Source organism: Neomonachus schauinslandi, chromosome 6, assembly GCF_002201575.2.
Source record: "Neomonachus schauinslandi chromosome 6, ASM220157v2, whole genome shotgun sequence".
Taxonomy (NCBI): Eukaryota; Metazoa; Chordata; class Mammalia; order Carnivora; family Phocidae; genus Neomonachus; species Neomonachus schauinslandi.
In genome coordinates this window covers 85,414,263-85,436,628 of record NC_058408.1, presented here as the reverse complement: position 1 = coordinate 85,436,628, position 22,366 = coordinate 85,414,263, and the positions used below count along the sequence as shown (strand labels likewise).

The 22,366-nt window shown below is 52.6% G+C and overlaps 1 protein-coding gene across 1 annotated transcript in view; it reads left to right on the top strand.

Annotated features, from left to right (window-relative positions):
- The window catches only part of TRIM67 (tripartite motif containing 67), a 46,446-nt gene extending 26,791 nt beyond the window's left edge, over window positions 1-19,655 (top strand). Inside the window, exons 2-10 of the mRNA XM_021696196.1 lie at window positions 5,845-5,940; window positions 7,537-7,659; window positions 8,629-8,739; window positions 9,860-10,019; window positions 12,238-12,383; window positions 14,663-14,801; window positions 16,166-16,469; window positions 18,301-18,463; window positions 19,590-19,655. Of these exons, the coding sequence (XP_021551871.1) occupies window positions 5,845-5,940; window positions 7,537-7,659; window positions 8,629-8,739; window positions 9,860-10,019; window positions 12,238-12,383; window positions 14,663-14,801; window positions 16,166-16,469; window positions 18,301-18,463; window positions 19,590-19,655 (1,308 nt within the window). The remainder of the gene's footprint in view (window positions 1-5,844; window positions 5,941-7,536; window positions 7,660-8,628; window positions 8,740-9,859; window positions 10,020-12,237; window positions 12,384-14,662; window positions 14,802-16,165; window positions 16,470-18,300; window positions 18,464-19,589) is intronic.
- Window positions 19,656-22,366: the final 2,711 nt, after the last annotated feature.

Sequence of the window (22,366 nt, the reverse complement as noted above, 5' to 3'; positions counted from 1 at the left end):
ATAGATAGATAGATAGATAGATAGATAGATAGATAGATAGATAGATAGATGATAGATAGATAGATAATAGATAGATAGATAGATAGATAGATAGATAAAATCTTTAAAAAAATAATAATAACATGGCTTTTATTCCTCCACCCCCTTCAAGCCTATGGACAATAGCTTCCTTGAGAGAGGCACCGAGTTTCTCGAGCTTTTACATTCAAACAAGAATGGCTTCTAGTAAGCTGTATGACCTTGGGCAACTTCACAAAAGAAACATTTAATGAGTGTCCACTGTGTGTAAGGCATGCCACCCATACAGGGTGTTGCCTTCTACCATCAAAGGGAATGCACTCATCTGTGTGTGCACTCTTTACAGTCACCTTTTACTAGAGCTCAGTTTCTGTGTGTGTGTGAAATGAGAGGCTGGACTGAGCCATGTCTAGATCCTTGGTTCTAACCTCCTGCCCTCCTGCCCTCCTGCTGGGTAACCAGATGTGAAAGAACAAGGACCAGGTTGGAAAGGAAGCAGCTTAGGAGCCCGCGCACAGAGACCATGACAAACATAGGAGAATTATCTCTGAAGCCATTTGAACCCAAACTGTAATAGATCCCAATTAGGCAATTTATTTTTTTTTAAGATTTTATGTATTTATTCGAGAGAGAGACAGAACGAGCGGGGGCGGGGCTGGGCAAAGGGAGAGGGAGAAGCAGATTCCCCCCTGAGCAGGGACCCCGACGAGAGGCTCGATCCCAGGACCCTGAGACCAAGACCCAAGCTGAAATCAAGAGTCGGACACCTAACCGACTGAGCCACCCAGGCGCCCCCAGTTAGGTAATTTAGATAAATGCATGCCTTAGGCTATTCAAGCTGCTGTAACAAAATACCACAGAGTGAGTGGCTTCAACAACAGATCCATTCTTACTGTTCTGGAGGCTGCAAGTCCAAGATCCAGATGCTGGCTGAGTCAGTTCCTATTGAGCCTCTCTTCCTGCCTTATCTCTGGCCGGCCACCCCTAGACTGTGTCCTCACATGGTCTTTCCTTGGTACGTGTGCAAGAAGAGAGAGAGAGAAAGATATTTCTCCTGCCTCTTCCTCTAAGGACACGAATGCCATCATGGGAGCTCCACCCACATGACCAAATTACCTCCCAAAGGCCCACGACCAAATACCGTCACATTGGGGGTTAGGGCCTTCACGTATGGATTTTCGGGGAACACAAACATTCAGTCCGCAACAATTCATATATGGCAGACCTGGGTTTCACAATTAAAGAGGATTTCGGGAATGCTTGAGTTACATTACTAAGCACAATCATAAGACATCTTTGGAGGTAGGGGTTATTACCATCCTTCCCATCTTATAGGGGAGGACACTGTAGAACAAAGAGATGAAGATGCCCAACTAACCAGTGATGGAGCCTGGATTTGAACCATACTAGCCCAGAGTCCTCATGCCTCATGCATTATAATGCACTGCTCCACCATCCAGATTGGAAGACGAGGGCCCTGTGTACCTAGAAGTGGCTCCTTGGAGCTGCCGGTGAACACGTAATGCTGGGCCAGGCAGACTGTTGCTTTGACCCAGCTCGGAAATACTTACAGGAACGTAATTCTAACCTTCAAAGAATAGGAAGACATAAAATGCAACTTTCTGATGCAGATTAAAATCCATTCAGTCATGGGGCACCTGGGTGGCTCTGTCAGATGGGTGTCTGACTCTTGATTCCAGCTTGGGTCTTGGTCTCATGGTTGTGAGTTTGAGCCCCATGCTGGGCTCCACACTGGGCATGGAGCCTACTTAAAAAAAATCCATTCAGCCATGAATCACTGTATTGTACACCTGAAACTAATATAACACTGGATGTTGACCATCCTGGAATTAAAATACTTTAAAAATCCACTCAATCATGAAAAACATTCATCTTCTGCCTGGATATTTCCTTTCTTCTCAAGAGTTTGGTATAGTCGCCAAACAAAGAGACAACACAACCCATTCTCATTTCTCAGACCGCGGGCTCTTCTCTCAGACCAGAAAGGGACAATTTTCAGTGTCCACAGCTAGTACTCCAAACAGTCCCCAGGGAAAAGAGGAAACACATGTCTATAAATAAATATATAAGTAAACAAGCAAATAAATAAATAAAACAGAAGCAAAATACAATATGCTGTAAACCCCTAACACAAAGCCAACAAATAAACCATTTGCCTCTTAAAAAATGATTTCCACATTCACCCCAAAAACCTTTGCTCCTTTTCCACTAGAACACCCAGGTCCAACTTCCACAATGCTATCCCCTGGGCAGGTAGAGGTGACTTGTGCCCATTTCATACATGAAACAATCAAGGTCAAGAAAAGTATGTGTGTGTGCTTGCAGGACATTCCCTAGTGCCCACCCCCCCGCCCCGCCCCAGCACTCACACTGCCATCAGGGGTTCTTCCATGGAGATAACGGGAGACCAGGCTGCAGGAACCCTCAGGCAAATGAACACACTGCTGGGCCCTGGGGTGGTTTGTGCTCAGGTAGCCCCTCCAGGGGGCATTGAGAAGAAGGGGCGGGAAAGGTCAGGCAGCAAGGCTGGTGGGCCTGGCAGCAGTGTCTACTGAGCTGTGAGATTATTCCCCTTTGAGCTGGGTATTGGCCTAAGGTCACTGGTGTCCTTCAAAACCACTCTGTTCTTGGGCTCCTGGCCACGCTCCTTGATCTACTTGCCAAGGAGGAAGCAGGTGGACGGGCCTGGCAGTGGGCTGGGCTGCTGGGAGGCTGGCACTGGATGGCTGGAGCGGGGACAGAGCTGAGCTGGTGCCAAGTGCCAGCCAGAGGGTGGAGGACCCTCACTAAGGCGGCACTCGGGGCTCCTCTCTGGCAAAGGGCGTGAGCAGCCATGATGGAGTTACCGGGATCTGTCCTACGTGAGCATATACCTCCAGTCAAGCAATCACCATCAGTCAGTGAGCATTTTCTGCGCCCCTCCTTTGTGGCGGCACCACTGGCTAGAAATGCAAAGACAAAAGACAAAGTCCCCAGCCTCAAAGACTATATAGGTTAACAGGAGATGGGCCCCTCCTTGGGGAAGGAACTGGTGCAGCCTCTGTGGGCCCCATGTTTTGGAGACTGGAATAGGGAAGGAAGTGCTACACTTTTCTAGACACTGATAGACTTCAATTTAAAATCCTTGTTGTTGGGGGCGCCTGGGTGGCTCAGTCGTTAAACATCTGCCTTCGGCTCAGGTCATGATCCCAGTGTCCCTGCTCGCTGGGAAGCCGGCTTCTCCCTCTCCCACTCCCCCTGCTTGTGTTCCCTCTCTCGCTGTGTCTCTCTCTGTCAAATAAATAAATAAAATCTTTAAAAATAAATAGATAAATAAAATCCTTTTTGTTGGGGCACCTGGATGGCTCAGTCGGTTAAGAGTCCAACTCTTGATTTCAGCTCAGGTCATGATCTCAGGGTTGTGAGATTGATCCCCTCGTCTGGCCCTGCGCTCAGTGGGGAGTCTGCTAGAGATTCTCTTTCTCCCTCTGCCCCTCCCCCTGCTCATGCTCACGCACTCTCTCTTTCTCTTTCTCTCTCACATAAATAAATAAATCTTTTTTTAAAAAAATGAAAGAGCACTGCGTGTTGTACGCAAACAATGAATCATGGAAACTACATCAAAAACTAATGATGTACTGTATGGTGACTAACATAACATAATAAAAGAAGTAATAATAAAAATAAATAAAAAATAAATAAAATCCCTGTTGTTAATGATCCCCTTGGGGCCCATGAACAATGCTGACCTCTCAGTTTCCTTTGTGGGTGCAGCTATCTGGGGATGGGCCAAGTTGTCCTAGGACCTGCGCCCCTCCCAGGACGGGTACAGGGACCTATGCTGTCCAGAACAGTAGCCAGGGGCCACCTGTGGGGGTTGAAGCTTAAACTAAATAAAATGTAAAATGGAGCTCCTGAATTACATTAGTGGCCTTTCAATGCTGGGTACCACACATGGCTGGTGGCTGCCGAATTGGACAGAGCAGACATAGAACTCTTGTCATCCCCGTAAGTTTGATTGGCTCATCTTTGTGCATCGATACTTGCAATAGACAGTGGCACTGGGGATGGGGATTAAGGAGGGTGCGTGTTGTGATGAGGACTGGGTGTTGTATGTAAGTGAGGAATCACTGAATTCTACTCCAGAAACCAATATCGCACTGTCTGTTCACTACCTAAAATTTAAATTTTAAAAAAAAAGAAAGAAAGAAGAAAGAAAAAGAAAGAAAGAAAGAAAGAAAGAAAGAAAGAAAGAAAGAAAGAAAGAGGCACACCCTGGGTGAGCCATGGAGGGAGGAGTCTAAACCACCTGGGGCAGGGGTAGGGATGGGGAAGGCAGTGGAGAAAGGACCGAGCAGGACCGAGCCCAAACTTCACCTTGACCTCACCTTCAGTGTTGTTGGTGCTCCCTAGGTCTGAGGCCCCCTGCTTTTCTCTCCGCATGTTTCCCTGAGTCATCTCTTCTACTCCATGGCTTTAGTGACCACGGTCCTCAGAGATGCTCAGCCAGGCTGTGTTTGTACAGTTCAGTGGATCTCAAAAGACATTAGCTCCCCTTCAAGGGCTTCATAAAAGACAGGGTCTGGCCCTTCCTTTCCAGTTTCTGATCAGCAGGCCCGGGGATGGGGCCATAAAAGTTGCATTTCAAACAAAGCCCCAGGTGACAGGTGCCCCTGAGGCTGCTGGTCCAGGAACCACACTCGGAGGATCCTTGGTATGGTCTAAAGAATACCAACCACTGATTCATTCATTCCACAAATATTCATGCAATGCTACCATGTGCCAGGGGCTCCTAGATGTGAACAAACCAGGCAAGTTCCCTGTGCTAGGGGGCTTACATTCGAGCGTGGGGAGACAACCAGTAAACAAAGCTATGTCAAGGGGTGATGAGCATTATAAAGAACAAAGCAGGGTGAGGGAAGAGGGCTATTTTATGGGGTCATCAGGAAAGGCCTCACTGACCAGGAGACATTTGAGCAATGACCTCAAGAAAGCAAGGGAGGGGCAAGGATATGACCCTGGCCTTTCTGGCCCCATCTTCAGCTTTTTAATTAGAAAAATATGACTCATGGTTAACATGCTTAACAATAAAGGTCATCAGTCTCTGTGATAGCTAGGTTTGGAGACAAATTTGATTGTGTGTGTGTGTGTACATTTTGTTAAAAAGAAGCCTAATGCTAAAGGCCATAGATTGCATCCGGGCCGGCAGCTCCACCTCTGGGCCTCCTCTGTCCACACCGCTCTCTGCAAGGAGAGCGGTCCCGAGGGTTAGGGGGACTGCCGTAGAGCCCGTATCCCACCTCTAGACAATGCCTCAGGGTTCCCAGTCCAGATGGCTCCAGCCCATTTCTAGGGCTGGCAGGCCTCTTCCCTGCCCTCCCCCCAACCCAGGCCAAAAGACGAATAAGGGTGGGGTGGGGTGGCTGGGACCTGGGATGTCCATACGTAAGCATCTGAGGGTCCTACTGATGAGGGATAGAACTACCGTGGAAGGAGAGGGCTCTATTTGCCTTCTGGTCCTGGGTTCTGCAAACATCAGGAGCAGACCAGTCAGCCTCAACAAATTAGCGGAACGCTCCTTACCTCTGTCCAGCTTTGGGGTCCAGACAGAAGAGTGTAGGTCAATCAACATTTGTCAGCTGTTGCTGGAGGAATAAGCAACTGTTTAGGGCCCATGAGTCAGTAGTGGTCTCTGCATACATGAGGAATGGGGGCATGGGGGAACCGGCCCAGCCCCTCACCTACACGCACCAGCCTTGCTGGTGAAGAACAAACTGTATGCTGTTCACCCCTAATTTGCCTTTTCAACACACGATATCTTTTTAGGCCCAACTGTCCCAGGCCTTAAATGGGGTTTCCGATAAGGCGAAAGAAGCAAAGGAGTTTCTGGTCCAGCTGAAGAACATCCTGCAGCAGATCCAGGTGAGGAGAGCGCCAGCCCCGGGAGGGCAGTTAGTGTAGGAAGCAGACGAGAAGTGGCAAGAGGGAAGGGACAGTCCTGTGGCGAGCATTTTGTAGAAGGTTTAATTGTCGGGGCGCCTGGGTGGCTCAGTCGTTAAGCGTCTGCCTTCGGCTCAGGTCATGATCCCAGGGTCCTGGGATCGAGCCCCGCATCGGGCTCCCTGCTCCGCAGGAAGCCTGCTTCTCCCTCTCCCACTCCCCCTGCTTGTGCTCTCTCTCTTGCTGTGTCTCTCTCTGTCAAATAAATAAATAAAATCTTTAAAAAAAAAAAAAAAAGAAGGTTTAATTGTCCTACTGCATAGCCTCAGAGGCAGGGAATCAGTGCATCAAAATACCAATGCATCATTTACTAAATCCATGTGTGTACTGAGCACCCGTATTGTGTCCCATACTGAGCCCAATACAGATCAAGAAGGCCCAGTCTCTGGCCTCAGGAGCTGTCTGCAGGAGAAAGTGCACACGCGTGTGCTCTGCATGCATGCGCATGCATGGAGGACTGGTTCACAGAGATGATGAACCGGAAGGGACACACAGTCACGTTCTGGGGTGCCGGCGGTGAGAGCTTCAGCACAGGCCACGGCACGGGCTCAGAATCCTTGCTGATCTCAGAGACCTCGAAGGATTCTGTTTTAAGACCGAGACAGATCCTACAGCAAGAGCACTGTATTTTGTTTCCCTGTCTTCTTTTTTTTTTTTTTTAAAGATTTTATTTATTTATTTGACAGAGAGAGACACAGCGAGAGAGGGAACACAAGCAGGGGGAGTGGGAGAGGGAGAAGCAGGCTACCCGCAGAGCAGGGAGCCCGACGCGGGACTCGATCCCAGGACCCCGGGATCATGACCTGAGCCGAAGGCAGTCGCTCAACCGACTGAGCCACCCAGGCGCCCTGTTTCCCTGTCTTCTGACTACAAAAAGCAAAAGTATATATTGTAGAAATCTTGGAAAGTAGAGAACAATAGACATGACTAAGAAAAAATTCGATATCTCTCCACCTTAGGTGACCGCTTCACCATTTTGACATGTTCCTCCATGATTTAGACACACGTGTACATGCACACAGTGTGGGATTGTGCCGTACACAACTTGTAACCCCCCCCCCTTTTTTTCCCTTTCCCAGTCTTTCATGAGCATTTTCCATGATATTAAAAACTCTTGGGGCGCCTGGGTGGCTCAGTTGGTTAAGCGGCTCAGGTCATGATCCCAGAGTCCTGGGATCGAGCCCCATGTCGGGCTCCCTGCTCAGTGGAGAGCCTGCTTCTCCCTCTCCCTCTGCCTGCCTCTCTGCCTACTTGTGCTCTCTCTCTCTCTCTGTCAAATAAATAAAATCTTAAAAAAAAAAAAAACTCTTAATGAACAAGGTTTGAATGACAATGGATATTCCACCATAGAGATGTGCCAAGATTCATGGTACCCCTCCTCTGACTCATATTCACATTGTTTCCAATGTAATAATGTTACAGATGACTTGGCCAAGAGCTTCTCTGAAATACTTCTCTGTGTCTAGCACTGGCCAGATTTCAGCATGTCTTCTCCCTAAAGCTCTCTGCCTCCCCCAGGAAAACGGACTGGACTATGAAGCCTGCCTGGTTGCTCAGTGTGATGCGCTGGTCGACGCTTTAACTCGGCAGAAAGCCAAGCTGCTCACCAAGGTCACCAAAGAGAGGGAGCACAAGCTGAAGGTAGGTACCTGGGTGATGACACCCTGGTCCTCATCACAGCCTCCACACCGCACGTGGGGTGGCACACACAGTAGGCACCGGGTCAATATGAGTTGAGTGAGAGAATGGATGAATGAATGAATGAGGTGAAGAAGGGATGAGCAAGCTGCCCCTGCACCTGCTCACACTCACGTGACTTTCCCCAAAGCCATGCTCTCCCTACAAAGCTGCAGTAAGATGCCCACACTCCTGCTCAGGTCAGAAATACTGTCTCCCATCTTCTCTGAGGTCCTGTTTTCTATCTAAGGAATTCTGCCTCTCACCTTGCAGAGCAGAAGTGACCAGGGTTGGTGCGAGGCCACACTCTGCTCAGGTCGCCAGCTCTGTCCCCTTCTTCAGGCCCTCTCTAGTATCTCATGCCCTCAAATGAGCAATAATAATATGACCAATGTCCACCGTGGAAGGGGAGGGTTTCCCCTCACAGGACACTGGGCTCCTGGTCCAGGCAGGTGCCATGAACACTCTGCATCAACGGAGGACTGCTTCATTGTCTTGGGGGGGTTCAACCTATTTTAGAGACATTTCCCAAATGAATTAGGAAATAATACTTTCAAGGAAAGAAGGAATGAGTGTTGGGGATGGTCCGTGGCTTTCAAGTGAAGCAGCAGAACCCATCCATGACAGGTGAGAAATAAGATAAGAAGTTGGTCACTGGTCCCGTGGAGAGTTTCAGACTGTGCACTTTCTCTGCTATCCAGAGTTCAGGAACAGAGTTCGTTCTGTCAGGCATTGGGCCCGCTTGTTGGGAAGTGGGTCCATTTATTCCCCAGGAGAGAGGGCCCATGGAGCTCAGGAGCAGAACAGCCAGAGGAGAGGGTGCAAAGTGGTCGCCTCTCCCACGGCTTTCTCTGTGCTAATTCTCCAACTCCCACTATAGCCCAGCTGCTCTTCCTCTGATGAGAAGGTCACTAGGGGTTCTTTTCATCACAGATGGTTTGGGACCAGATCAATCACTGCACATTGAAGCTGCGCCAGTCAACAGGGCTGATGGAGTACTGCCTGGAGGTGATCAAGGAGAACGACCCCTCCGGGTTCCTGCAGGTGAGTCTGCGCTCGGGGGACAGAGACAGGCTTGGCTTCCCACTCCAAGTCCCCAAACTAGCCGAAGTTTTAGGACAGTCCCTTCCAGGGAATTGAGTAGATATTCCTTTGCTCAGAGATTCCAGAGGACCTAGGCTCTCCTCTTGGCTCTGACTCTCACTAGCTGTGACCCTGGTTCTGTGTCCTTATTAAAAGAGGGAGTCAAATGTCATAATTTCTAGGGCCAAAATGTCATGCGTTTATGCTTCAACTTCCAGAGACCCCAACTCAACATTTTCCCCACAAATGGGAGAGGACAGTCTTTGCCAGACAAGCTGGAAAGATTGTGGTGGAGGAAGTGAGTTAGCAGAATCCACACGGCCCATTACCTCCATGTGCAGAGTCCTGCAGGCGTAGACAGATGGCCACTACCCGCAGAGCCCGAGCAGCCTTGCTGGGGCATCCCTCCAACAGCCGGGCTGACTCAGGGCCACGAGCCGCTCTCAAGAACACGACAGTGATTCAGATGGTGGCTCAGGCCTCCGTCTGCGGGGAAAATGATGAATCCCCTTGACTAGTCCCCAAGAAGGGTACACGGGATCATGGCTCCTTGGGGACACGTGCAAGTGTCAGAATGAGCAGAGGAGAACAGAGCTGGGGGCGTGATGGGGAGTTTGGAGCAGAGCAACTTGGAGGGAACACACTGTGGAGAGTGAGCTTCAAAACTCTGGGGCTATAGGGAGCACTTCCTTCAGACCCTGGGACAAACCACTGGTATGTTTCACTTTGCAAAGGACTAGATCTAGCGAAAGCAGAATAATGAAGACTGCTTTTGCGTATTTAAAAAAGAATCATTTGCTTCACAAAATGGTTTGGCCTGATATCTTTAAACAGCAAGTTCTTCTTCACATTTAGATGATTGCTCTTTTAAAATATGATTCCAACGATACAGTGCATTTTTATTTGCTCAGTGTCGTGCTGGCAGGGATCATATCTTCTCTGCTGTGGCTTGAGAGCACGTGGCTAGCGCAGCCCCCCTCCTCCTCCCCAGCCACAGACACCAAGCCCCTCCTTCCCCACCACTTGCTGCATGAGTTTTCCTTTGCAAATCAAAACCCTAAACTCTGTGCTCCCCTTTAAGATCTCGGACGCTCTGATCAAGCGTGTCCAGGTGTCTCAGGAGCAGTGGGTCAAAGGTGCCCTGGAGCCAAAAGTGTCTGCGGAGTTTGATCTGACCTTGGACAGCGAGCCGCTGCTGCAGGCCATCCACCAGCTGGACTTCATCCAGATGAAATGTAGGGGTGAGCTGTGGTTGGCCCAGTTCAGTCTGTGCTTCTTTCAGAAGAGGCATCCACTCTGAGGGGGCAGCTCAGGGTCATTGGAAAACAGAGCGGGAGGGGAGAGATGCCAAAGTCACAGACCCAGCTTCAAGTCCCAGCTCAGCCACCCACTAGCTGGGTGGTCCAGGGTGGGTAGCACCCCAGTCTGAGCCTGAGTTTTCCCATTTGTAAAAGAGGATTAGTTGTTTATTCAGACACTTAGTGAGTGCCTGCCGTGTGTCAGGCACTCTTCTAGGTGCAGGACATAAGATCAAGCTGATATTCTAGAAAAGGAAATAGACAGTACACAAATATATCATATAATGTCCAATGGAGGCTTTTTGGGAAAGGGGGGTATTTTGATGTGAGGAGGAGGAGGAGAGAGATGCGATATAGGGGAAGAATATTCCAGATGGCAGAGGGGTGACAAATGCAAAGACCCTCAGGCAGGAATCCATTTTCTGGGTTCCAAGAAGAGCAAGAAGGTCAGAGGTGAGAGCAGAATGAACAAGATGGAAGGTGCTAGGAGGTGGGGGAGAGCCATGGGAGACACAGGCTAAGTGTCAAGTAAAGTTGCATGCCTTGCACCAGGTTACAAAATTAGCGAGTGTTGGCCAGAACCAGAGTCCTATTCGAAAGTCTCTCTCTCCAGAGGCATCAAGGGTACATTCCGGAGAGGCAATAAAGCTGTTTGGTTTTTTAAAACCAAAATATCAAAGGACAGAGTGCCATACCTACAGAATCTATGAGTGCAGGAAATCTTTACCTGGAAAACATGTGGCCAGTTTTACACTAAAGACAAAACAAGTGTCTTGCACATCTGCGTGCTCACTCCCACACTTGGTTTGCACCTCAGGCGAGGTCTGGAAATGCCACCTGCCCTCGGTGTGAATGAGACATGGTACTGAGGAGCAGGGGGAGCCCGGCAGAGGGTGAGGAGTTGTGGCAGAAGAAGGTGTGGCTCTGGGAAGGGAGGGTGTGAAAGAAGGTGGCTTGGAGCCGCTTCCAAGGCTTGGATGTTGCTTTGGGTGGGATTGGGTGGCGGATTCACAGAGGAAGTGGGAGAAGCAACAACAGAGCCTAGGATGGAGAGAGGACCCCTACATGCTTGTAAACTGAGGCCCAGGGAGTCGGCTCTGCTCAGCCAGTCCTGAGACCAAGTCTGTAAACAAGACAGGGCTGCACCCAGCTGAACCATCAGGCGCGTTTTGGAAGACAGCCCTAATGACTGGAGCCAAACTGAACTCCATAGTGTTTAAATATTTTTATTTATTTATTTGAGAGAGAAAATGAGAGAGAGAGAGCATGAGATGGGAGAGGGTCAGAGGGAGAAGCAGACTCCCCGCCGAGCAGGGAGCCCGATGTGGGACTCGATGCCGGGACTCCAGGATCATGACCTGAGCCGAAGGCAGTTGCTTAACCAACTGAGCCACCCAGGCGTCCCTCCATAGTGTTTAGAAATCCGATGTTGCGATTTTCCCTTCAACAATTGTCAGTGTGGACTGGATTTATCTCTACAATCTCTTGAGCCCGAAAAAAGCTAGAATATAAAACCTTTTTCCTGATCTTGCCATGATAGAACTTAAGATACATTTGATTCACATCCCTAATTCCGAGGGTTGGCTGTTGGATACTCTAAGATTGCCTCTCCTTCCTGGATCTGGTTCCCTGGGCCTTTAAGGTGCTTCCAGCCAAAGGTTCAAATGTGTCTTTGAATTCTGCATGCCCCCCACCCCAATAGCTCCTTCCCAAGCCTCGGTATAAGCCACAGAGAGGGTCCACACAGGCCTGTGTGTGGCCAGGAGGCATGCAGGGACACGTGGACCCCGGCTCTGTGGGAATCCCTCGTGGGTCTGAGACTCAAAACTAGGGATTCTCAGTGGGCAGGTGGAGAAGAGGACAGCCCTTCCTTAGGGCTCCAGATGCAGAGGTGCAGGGGCATCTGCCATGCTTCTCCCATCCCCCAACCCCAGATTCCAGGACACGCTGGAAGTGCACGGTCACCAGTCACCCGTGCTTGCCCTCGCCCCCGCCCGCCTTGAGAGGGAGACTCCTGGGGCTGCGAGAGGCTGGGAGTGACCACAGGTGGCCACCGTTCCTTCTGGGGGCCGGGGGCCACTGCCAGGGGGGAGGAGAGTCCACACAGGTGTCCAGGGCCCTTCGAGGGGTTGGGGCACTGAACTAGCGGTTCCTGTCACAGTACCACCCGGCCCCCTGCTGCAGCTGGAGAAGTGCTGTACCCACAACAACAGTGTCACGCTGGCCTGGAGGATGCCGCCCTTCACTCACAGCCCCGTGGACGGCTACATCCTGGAGCTGGATGACGGCGACGGGGGCCAGTTCCGGGTGAGGCCCTCCTGATTGCTTTGGGGGGTAACACCGAAGCTTCTGGACTAGCCCATGGGGCTGCCCTCAGCTCCAATGCTGCCCCCAAAGGGCACTGGCCCCAAAACAGAGGGCCAGTGGGTCTGGACCCTTGGAAGATGGGGCTGCTCTACCAAGGGCTAGGTCTGGGCAGAGGTGGCAGCCACAGAGAAAATTTAGGACAGCTTTCCTCTGAAGACTGACACAGGTCTGAGGCAGAGGACGAGCTCAGAGAAGTTGTCACCTGCATGGATCGACTTCCCAATTCACCCCACCAGTGTAGTCATAGCTATTCTTCCACATCCTCCCAGATATCTCTGCTCACGCAGGTCCCCACTCCCTCAACACTCTGTCGCTTCCTGCCCTGCCTGGGTCAGATTGTTCTACCCAGCAAGGTGCTCTGCCTGGGAAGACAGATACTTCGTAAATGGTGGTTGGGTTGGGATGACCTTCTACACTCACGTTTCCAGTGATGAAATATCATGGCAACAATAAAGGCTCTTAGTGAGCCAGAAATGGTCTTCGACTCCCCCAACTGGGAGAAACCCCAACCCAGACCCCCTAATAGAACTCTACCTTGAGATTTCACACAGTGAAGTTCAGGTCACTGTCAAGTTGCTTTGTGGGCAGGAACACCAAGGAGAACAAACTCTGGGTCTTCTGAGAGTTCCTCCTTTCCCTTCCCGAGGAGACTAAGACAAACTGGAACAAACCACTGCCACCATTAACAATTGTGACCTTCCTTCTCCTGGGGACCTGCACCATCTATCGAATCTTGCCAAAGACCAATGTTCCTTTTGTTTCTCTCAAAGGGATTTATGCATATGTTGTTTCATTTTTTTGTTTGTTTGTTTGAAAGGTATCCTACAGGAACGTAAGACTTGGGGAAAGAACCCTTAGGAATTGTTGGGTCCTGTGTGAATGTGGGCAATTTAGGGAAGAGAAGAGTTGGGGTCGGGTCAGCACGGAATGGCAGATCACTCACTGGGTTCAGAACCTCAGGTGTTCTGGCTGTGCAAAGGAGCTAAGACCAGAAAGAACTCCGGGACCGGAAACCAGGAAAAGAGCCCCTGTTTCTGAAATGGGAAGAGAAGACTGTTTTAGGATGTGCAAAGAAGCAGCCACAGAATTCAAATACAGATGCCTCTCCCCTTTGAGACATGACCACTAACAAAAGCTAGATACAGGGGCTAGAATTTATGAGGAGCTGCACGTTATAGTGGGAAAAGTGTTGGCTTTGAATGCAGGCGGGCCTGGATTTGAACCCTGGCTTCCAAATTGGTTCACTCTGATCCTGGGCAGGTTTCCTACCTTCTCCAGGTCTCCTTGTATATAAAATACGAAAAAGCAAAAACAACATTCAGAGATCATGTGAGGATTAAAATGGCTTGTATAATGCCTGGAACACAGCTGCTATTATTAATAACCTGGAGTAACAAATGAAGAGCCAACCCCCTAAACAACCAGATAGGAAAGATGTTTTAGACAAAGTAGAAACAGTGGCATAGGAGGAGGGCCAGGCTCTGCATTTGGGAAAGTTAAGAGGACAAAGATAAGTTTGAAGTGAATGGAGAAGAAAATAAATCCCTACTAAAGGATTTTTGGGGTCCCATACAGAAATGTCTCACCGTCTCAGAAGGCTGTGAGCAAAGCAGTTCTGGGGGAGGTGGGCCAAGGAGTGGAAGATGCCAACCTCAGGGGTGGCAGAAGATGGGGAGGGGGTGGAGTGCCCCTCTCAATCCAAATCAACTTGACCCCACCTGTGTTTGGTCACACTTCTTCCCATCATGTGTGCTGACCCTTCTTCTAAAAAGATTGGTGATTTTGTTTAGTTAGATGCTTAGCTCACGTTTCCTAGCTTACATTCCCACTAAACCCCAGCAACCTTCTCTTGCTCCAACCAAGAAGGAAGTGGGGGTTTCTGTACCTCCAGCCCCTTGGGAAGTCCTGTCTGACCAGCTGACCTCAGCGGAGGCAGGACATTCTCAGGAGGCATGCTAGCTGGCTGCAGACCCGCCATCCCTCGCTGCCTCCCTAGGACCCCGTCACACCTCCCATCTCCACAGGCAGATGGGCTGGCCAGCCAGTGGTCAGACTGTGTGTCCAACTTGGACATGGTCTGTGGCCCTGCAGCCACTCAGCCACAGTCCCCTGATTCAAGAGCTCTATTGAGGCGCTAGCTCTTCGAATGACAACATGTTGCCAAGAGAAATTTTCCAGCTAACAGAGGCGCCTCCTGAGCACTCTTGGTTGTCTTTTAGGAAGTGTATGTTGGCAAAGAGACCTTGTGCACCATCGACGGTCTGCATTTCAACAGCACCTACAATGCGAGGGTCAAGGCTTTCAACTCCTCCGGCGTCGGGCCTTACAGTAAAACCGTCGTCCTGCAGACTTCTGATGGTGAGCACTGGGGGCTCGGAGGAAGACCAGATTCAGGCACTGTGGACGAGCTTCTGAAGGAGGATGGGAGGGAACACTCAGCTGCGTAGGACAGAGGAGTGGCAGGATGGAGGGAATGCGGCAGTGGTGAAGTGTATACTTTTTCTTCCCAGCCCCTCCCCGCCCTGCTCACCGTGGCCCCTTGCCTGCACCTCCCTCCCCACAAGCCACCAAAAAAGAGCCAGTTCTTCACCCCATTTGCTGGACTGGGATGGGAAATGAGCATCTGAGAGGCTCAGGGAGACCCAGGGGCTGAGAATGGGTAGGACGGTCCTGGAAAAAAGGCCACTGGTCCTTGGGTATGACTTTCCTCGCAGCAAGAAACGATCCCTCGAATATCCAGTGCGAGAGCCCAGGTCTGATGGTTTACACACCTAGCTGCAACCTTTCAGGTTTCTGGCAACAAGAGCACATCAGCGTTCGTGGGATTTTGGTCATCTGAGTCCTTAGCAGGGAGTGATGATATAAATAAAGAGCATGTTCCAAAAAGCATCTGCCCTGCTAACCCAGGCATGCCCCGGCCTCGGGTGCAGCGTCCTGGGATGACGCCGATCCTATTTATTGTCATCATGTATCCTAGCACATCCTCTGGGCGCCCTGAGGAAAATGTGACACACTTGGTTAGTCTCCCAAGGATGGAGGGGAGAAAGGGCAGGAGCAGATGCTCTTGTCAAGGGCATAACTGGGGATGCTTTCTGAAAATGGTGCAACCTGCAGGCTCATTTTAGAAGGCATGAAGAGTTCACCAGCTCTCTGCCCGCAGGGGCCCCCTGCCCTGGAGAACAGCAGTTCTTGCCCTATGCATCGTGGTCATAATTTCAGAGTAAGCACCTCACTTCCCACAACCTGAGGGATTGGAGAACAGAGGAGGCCACTCAATGGGCTGCGAAACAGGAGGATGGAGCTTGGTGACTTTGGTCACATCACTTCACCTCTCTGTGTGTCAACCCCCCCCCGCCCACCAGGTGGGGCCATGGATATCTTTAACTTTAACTCTCAGCAGTGTATGGAACGTAAGGGAAGGGTGTCAGAGACCAAGACTCCATAAAATGCATTTAGATTTGGGGCTCTGAGGCCCGAATGTCCGCATTCCTTGGCGAGGTTGGGCTCATGGGATTGAGAATCTGGATGAACACAGATCCGAGAGTGTGTGTGTGTGCACGCATGTGCATGGGAACACGTGTGTGCCTGGGTGTGAATCACACAGGAAAGAACATTCGAGGCTGGATGCCAACTTTCTGCTGGATGCAAATGAGTCTTTCTCCCAGCCCAGGTTAGAGACTGCTAGCCAATTCCATCCCTGACTCTGGTTCCTTCCTTTCCAGTGGCCTGGTTCACCTTTGACCCCAACTCTGGGCACCGGGACATCATTTTATCCAATGACAACCAGACGGCCACCTGCAGCAGCTATGATGACCGGGTGGTGCTGGGCACGGCGGCTTTCTCCAAGGGCGTGCACTACTGGGAGTTGCATGTGGATCGGTACGACAACCACCCGGACCCCGCCTTTGGGGTGGCCAGGGCCAGCGTGGTCAAGGACATGATGCTGGGCAAGGATGACAAGGCCTGGGCCATGTACGTGGACAACAACCGCAGCTGGTTCATGCACTGCAACTCCCACACCAACAGGTGCGCCGTCGCGGGCTGTTGGGGACCGAGGACCCTGTGGGGACCGCGTCCCCGCGGCCATTCCCGAGCTCAGGCGTCAGGAGCAGGGGGAGGTGTTGCAGCTACTTGGGTGTCCAGTGTCCAGGCAGAAGTGAGTGTTTGCCTGCACAGCCTGCTGCAGAGACTAGAGCAGCCCCAGGGCATGGCTTGACAGGACACTCCGTAGGCCCCACGACCAGGTTCTGCCCGGGCCATCGGCTGTCGTTCCCTTCCCAGTTCTGCTCCCCTTTCATTTCCGCACTGGCAGCCGGGCCCGAGTCCCCGCACGGCCGGTGCCCTCACGGCCGTGACCAGGTCTCTCCAGGGACTGGACCTACCCCGCCCCTGCGCACAAACCACAGAGGGGCCCGGTCCAGACCCACCAGCTCCGTCTCTACTCGCTTAAACCGAACGGTGCCCAGATACGCTGCCCACGGGAGGAATAACGGGGAGCATTTATTGAGCTTACTTCGCGCCGGACGCTGTCTGAAGCACCTGATTTACATGATCTCCTTCAGTCCTCACAACAGTACAAAAGTCATTTTACGGAGTATATGAAGGGCTTAGGTTAAACAAGTGTCCCAAGTCACAGGGCCACCTCGCGGCGCTGTCAGGACTTAGCTCAGGGTCCCGCCTCCGCTTCTGTGTGGGGTTAGGGGCCGGGTGGGAGCCCCGGGTGGGGAGCTGCGGAGGGGAGCCCCGCGCGGACCCTGGGCGCAGGCGCGCTTGGGTGGGAAACAGGTGTGTGCGCCTCGGCCCGGTCTCTACCGCCACCCGGCGGTCGGTGTCTGAACAGCCCCAGGGGCTGGGCTCTAGTTCCTTTTTCCCACCTGCGGGATCTGGCCCCGGGGGTCTCAGGACACCCCCGGGGAATCCTGCCCCCTTGGGAAGCGCTTTTCCGGTCAGCGCCCGAGTTTTCCTCACGCCCTTGCTCTTTGGCCCGCCATCAGCCTGCAGCTGATGAGCTCGTGCCCCGTCCGGAAAAGGGTAAAAATGGTTTTCTTGTCAGAGTGGAGCAGCTGGAGTGGAGGCGGAGACCTCAGCCCTCAGCTAAGGGAAGGGAGTCTGAAGGACCCCCTTCCAACACGGCGAGGAGGCAGGTCGGCCAGGGCCCCGCAGCACAGTGCCGCTCACTGATGCTTCCGGCTGGCGGTTGTGAATTCCCACCACCGCCAAATGTGGGATCAGGGACGTTTATTGAGAGCTTCACAACTCAGCCTCAAGGCTCCACTGTTGGCGACTCAGATGGGGGACTTGATTCCAGGTTCAGCATCTGTCCCCTGCCATGCACGGCCTTTCAGGAGTCCCTGGGAGGTTTCTGAGATGAGCTGAAGGCGGGTGGACCTTTTGAAATCTCCCAAAGACCTGGCTGTCTGCCCCTTTGTGGATCTCAACATCCTCACTGGTTAAAACTGTCAAGGGCACCAAGTTAGTTCCTTTCCTTGGCAGGTAAAGGAGCCTTCCCTACCCACGCTCCCCACTCCAGGTTTTCAAGTGGGACCCATTCATCAAAACCCTAAAACTCCCCGGGGGTCCAGGTCTCAGGGACTGTGAGGATAAAAGGGACGGAATAAGCTGGTTCCCTCGGGGTAAGGAAGCATACACGAAGGGTAAGGCCTTGCTGTGTGGCCCTTTAACCGGTGAGCGCACTTCAAGAAAAGTCTCATAGCCCAGAAGAATAGCTCCCTGCATGGCCGCGGGGGCTGTGTGCGGGTGAAGCTATTCCTAGCATCCTTTACGTGATTCTTCTGAGCCATCACCTACGTCCCGAGCTAGGTGTGGTGATGGGGCTTCCTGGGGCTTCTCTTCCCAGGACAGAAGGCGGCGTGTGCAAGGGGGCCACTGTTGGGGTGCTCCTGGACCTGAATAAGCACACTCTGACCTTTTTCATCAACGGGCAGCAGCAGGGCCCCACAGCCTTCAGCCACGTGGATGGGGTCTTCATGCCGGCCCTCAGCCTCAACCGCAACGTGCAGGTACTGCGTGCCCTCCAGGCAGGAGCCCCTCTGGCGGCTCCCCTCGGGGTTCGGGGGCTTCCGAAGCGCACTTGGACAATGTGGGCTATAAGGAAGCTGACTGTTGCTACCTACCACAGCCCACCCTCCCTGGAGACGGTCTCTCCGGCATGATCAAGTCTTGCGTATTCACTTGAAATAAGCAGAGGCTCTATGGTGGCAGCTTGTGGAGCCACCGTGGGAGGGAGGGGGGCAGGGATTGGAGTGGGGAAGCAGGTAGGGCTTCCATTTTCTGGGAAAGGTGCAATGGAGGCACTCGGTGAGCAGTTGGGAGGAAGTCAGTGCCCCCTGCCCAGCTTGAGCCGATGGCCAGGTGTGGGCTGGGGCCTTCCAGGCGTGGCTCTCCCCTGAGAGGAGAAACACAGCAGAGGGCCGGAAGAGACCAGTCCGAGGGGCTGTGAGTCTCCTTCTGCTTCCTCTCACCCTTCTCTGCGCCCTCTGGCTCCCACATGAAGCAGGCAGGAAAGATGTCCTTTTAGATCTCAGGGCTGGGCCGTCCTGGGGGAGGGCTCAGGAGGCCCCAAAAGGACAGAGACAAAATGGGAGCCCATGAGGGTGTGAGGGGAGAGGGAGAGTAATGTGGAGACAGCACCGTTGGTTTCTAGCAGAGCCCTCCTCCCTCTGGGAGTCCTGCTTTGTGGTGCCCACTGGCTCTGCATATTGATAGGTCTGCATCAATCACTGATGGATTGATTTGTACCTCCACCCATTCACAGAAGGGCTTTGAGGCAGCCTGGAATATGGGCTGTCCTCCCACAAGGGTACTAGAACAGGCGCCGGAAAGGAACGGGGGGCCTGGAAAGAAAGCAGAAACAAATATACAACTGCGAGAACCATATACCTGCTGCAACAGAGCATCAGCCTCGTCCGGGCTCCTGGCCACTGGGACAAAGTGGGTGATCCGGGCACAGACCAGCTCCTCAGGGCAGACTCGCGGACACTGCATGAGCGATACTGAGCCACACAGTAAACAGCATAGCACACGACAGAGTGGGCCTCTACCTGTGGCGACCCACTGTGCTATGTGAGCCCTCGGGGTTCTCGCGGTGGCCTCCCCCACCCTCACTCACCCTGTCTTCTTTTCCAGGTCACCCTGCACACAGGACTGGAAGTGCCAACAAACCTGGGGCGGCCCAAGCTGTCAGGCAACTAGCCTCTCAGCTCTAGCTGCTCACCGGCATCTGGGAAAAGCCCCACCACCCCTCACTACGTTCAAAGAACCCATGAGGGTAGGACGATGATGTCATGGGTGCAGCCCCAGCAGCCACTGAGTATCTTAGAGACAAGTGTTCTTTGGGAGACGCAGAACAGGTCTGCAAGCCATGCTTGTTGAGGCAACTGGTTAGACTGCCCACTTGTGAAAGTGACCACTGGTCGGTGGTGAACGTGGATGTGTGTGTCCCTTTCATTCCTCCTGGACGTTGCAAATACTCCCAAAGAAGGACCTTTCTCAAGGGAGTGAGAAAGCACCCGGGGTTTCTGATGATGCTTCCTGCCACCTGTTTTCAAACCTTGTCTTTTGGGGGGCTGGGGGAGCACAAGGAAGGCAGATTGGCATCCTGAGAGAAGGAGGCAGGAAGACACTTTGGAACCCCATGCCCCAGGGGTGACCCTTCGCCGGGACATCACTCAGTCCCGAGGCTGCAGGTTCCCATCTTCGCCAGGAAATGTTATCCTTTTGCTTCTTGGTCCTCGAGTCTCCACTATGTTATGCCCTTGCAAACCTAATCCAAGGTCGATAGAAAGGGGCATTAATTTTGACTTTCACCACTCCCACCGAACTGTTGAGAACCTTTTAAAATGGTTTCCTTTGGTCCTTCATTAATCAACCAGTCTCTCTGTGTCTTTCTCTCTCTCTCTCTGTCTCTGTCTCTGTCTTGCACGCACGCACGCACACACACACACACACACACACACACACCATAGTCTGCTAAAATTCATTCACTCAGTTCTTAGTTCTTCAACACAAAGAAAACGCTGACATTGGAATGACAGTGTGAGGAGTCTTCACCTGGTGGCTCTTTCTGAAACTGCAAGCCTGTCTGAGTTGCTCTCTTCCAGGCTGGGTCTCCCAGACTCATAGCGCCCAAGGTGGGAGGCCCTGGGGAAGCCGCTTGGGCCCTTGCTTGGAGACCCACCCTACTGTCATCCTGAAAGCAGGAGGCGGCCCCAAGGGCAGGGGTGGTTCTGCTCTGGGGGCGGGGGGGGGCAGGTCCTCTGAAGAAGGCAGGAAACAGCAATATCAGCGTGTTCCTAGCCCCCCAGTCTCCCGGGGGGGAGCTTGGGTGTGCGGAGTCTGAGAGGCCCAGAGGTGGGGCCTCCTTGCTGGGAACGCAGACCTCCTCCCTGGAGGATCTCCTCCCTGGAGATGCTCACGAGTCATTTGCATCTCTCAGAAAGAGAGCTCACTTTCAGGGCTCTGAGCCCGGAGCCTGCCTTGCTCCTGTCCCCAGAGCACCTTGCCGTCCTCTCCTTCTTTTCCTCCTTGTCACCTGCCACCTCCACTTTCCATCTGGTAGTGAACCATTCTCTCTCCTTTTTAAAAGAATATATTTTATCAAGCATTTTATTTTGTCCACTTGCTGGATCGGAGTTTTATAAAACTTAGCCCGTAAACCGGCAGCAACTGCTTGTTCTACCTGCTTGTTCAGACGCTGCCCTTGCTTTCTGAGTCGCCCAGGCCAATGCTATGTAGACCCTGCCCCCTAGCAGCAGATCCGACAATCCTACCTCAGAGCCCGCACCCTTGGACCGCAAGGCTGCCTTGTCCCCGCCTTGTGGGCAGGTGTGACCGGCTAGGCGTCTTCAGGAGCTGCTTGGTGCTGTCTAAGCCTCCGTGTCCCGGTCCCGGCATCCACCTGCCAGGGGAGCTGAGGTCTTGCCTCTTCATTCTCCGTCTGCCTTGTGGTTCCTTGGGTGCACGGAGGCGCTCCTCGTCCTGTCCCGGAGCTCTGCCAGATCCCCCCGCCGGGGACTTCCCTCCCGGACCCCAGGCTGCCACCTGTCCTCCGGCAGCTGCCTCTCTCCTCTTTGCTTCCACTTGCCTTTGGTCTCACTCCTCAGCCAGCTCCGGGTGGACTCAGCTTGGAAGGTGGGGAGGATTCCTGAAGACTGGAGGACACAGACGAGCCACGGCCTTCCTGGGGCTGATGAAACGTGGCCGGCGGGTCCAGACGTATTGGCTGTGGGAGAAGGACCAGCGCGCTGGGAGTGACACCAGGAGTCAGTGTGGCTGGGAAGGCGGCGGTGGCTTTCTGCATTGGGGTCCGGATGAGAGGCCAGGGAGCATCCAGAATCCCCGAAGCTGGCCCTGGCTCTGCCTCGTTGGAGAGGAGCTGCTATAGATCAGCTGGACTTGGTGCCACCCTCAGGACAGCCAGCACCTAGGTCAGAGGGAGATTGGAACAGAGACCAGCGAAGGTCCCACAATGGCGGGGCGGTCTCTTTAGGAAATGAAAGGTAATTTTCCAGAGGGAAGCTTCCAGAACTCCCCACACTTCTGCAGTGGTCCGCAGCCCCAGGAGGCTCCGTGAGGGCCGGGAGCAGGCACCTTGGTACCTTTGCCAACTCCTCTAGGAGCCCAGCAGCAATATGGCTGATGCCGGGCCCCGTGTCAGGCTGTCCTGTGGCCACCTCTCCTGTCCTCAGCACAAAATGCCTTTCAGGGACAAGAACGGACCAAAGAGAGAAGGCAGGTCCGTGCCGCACACCTGTGTTTTTGAGAGATCAGCAAAACGAAGGAGGAATCATCAACAGCTCATGGCTTTATGTCACCCTCCCAGGAAGCCCCTGGGATTTGGAGTAGAGGCGATGGGCCATGGGTTTCTCATCTGCCATCGAGTTCCCTGTCCCTTTACAGCGAAC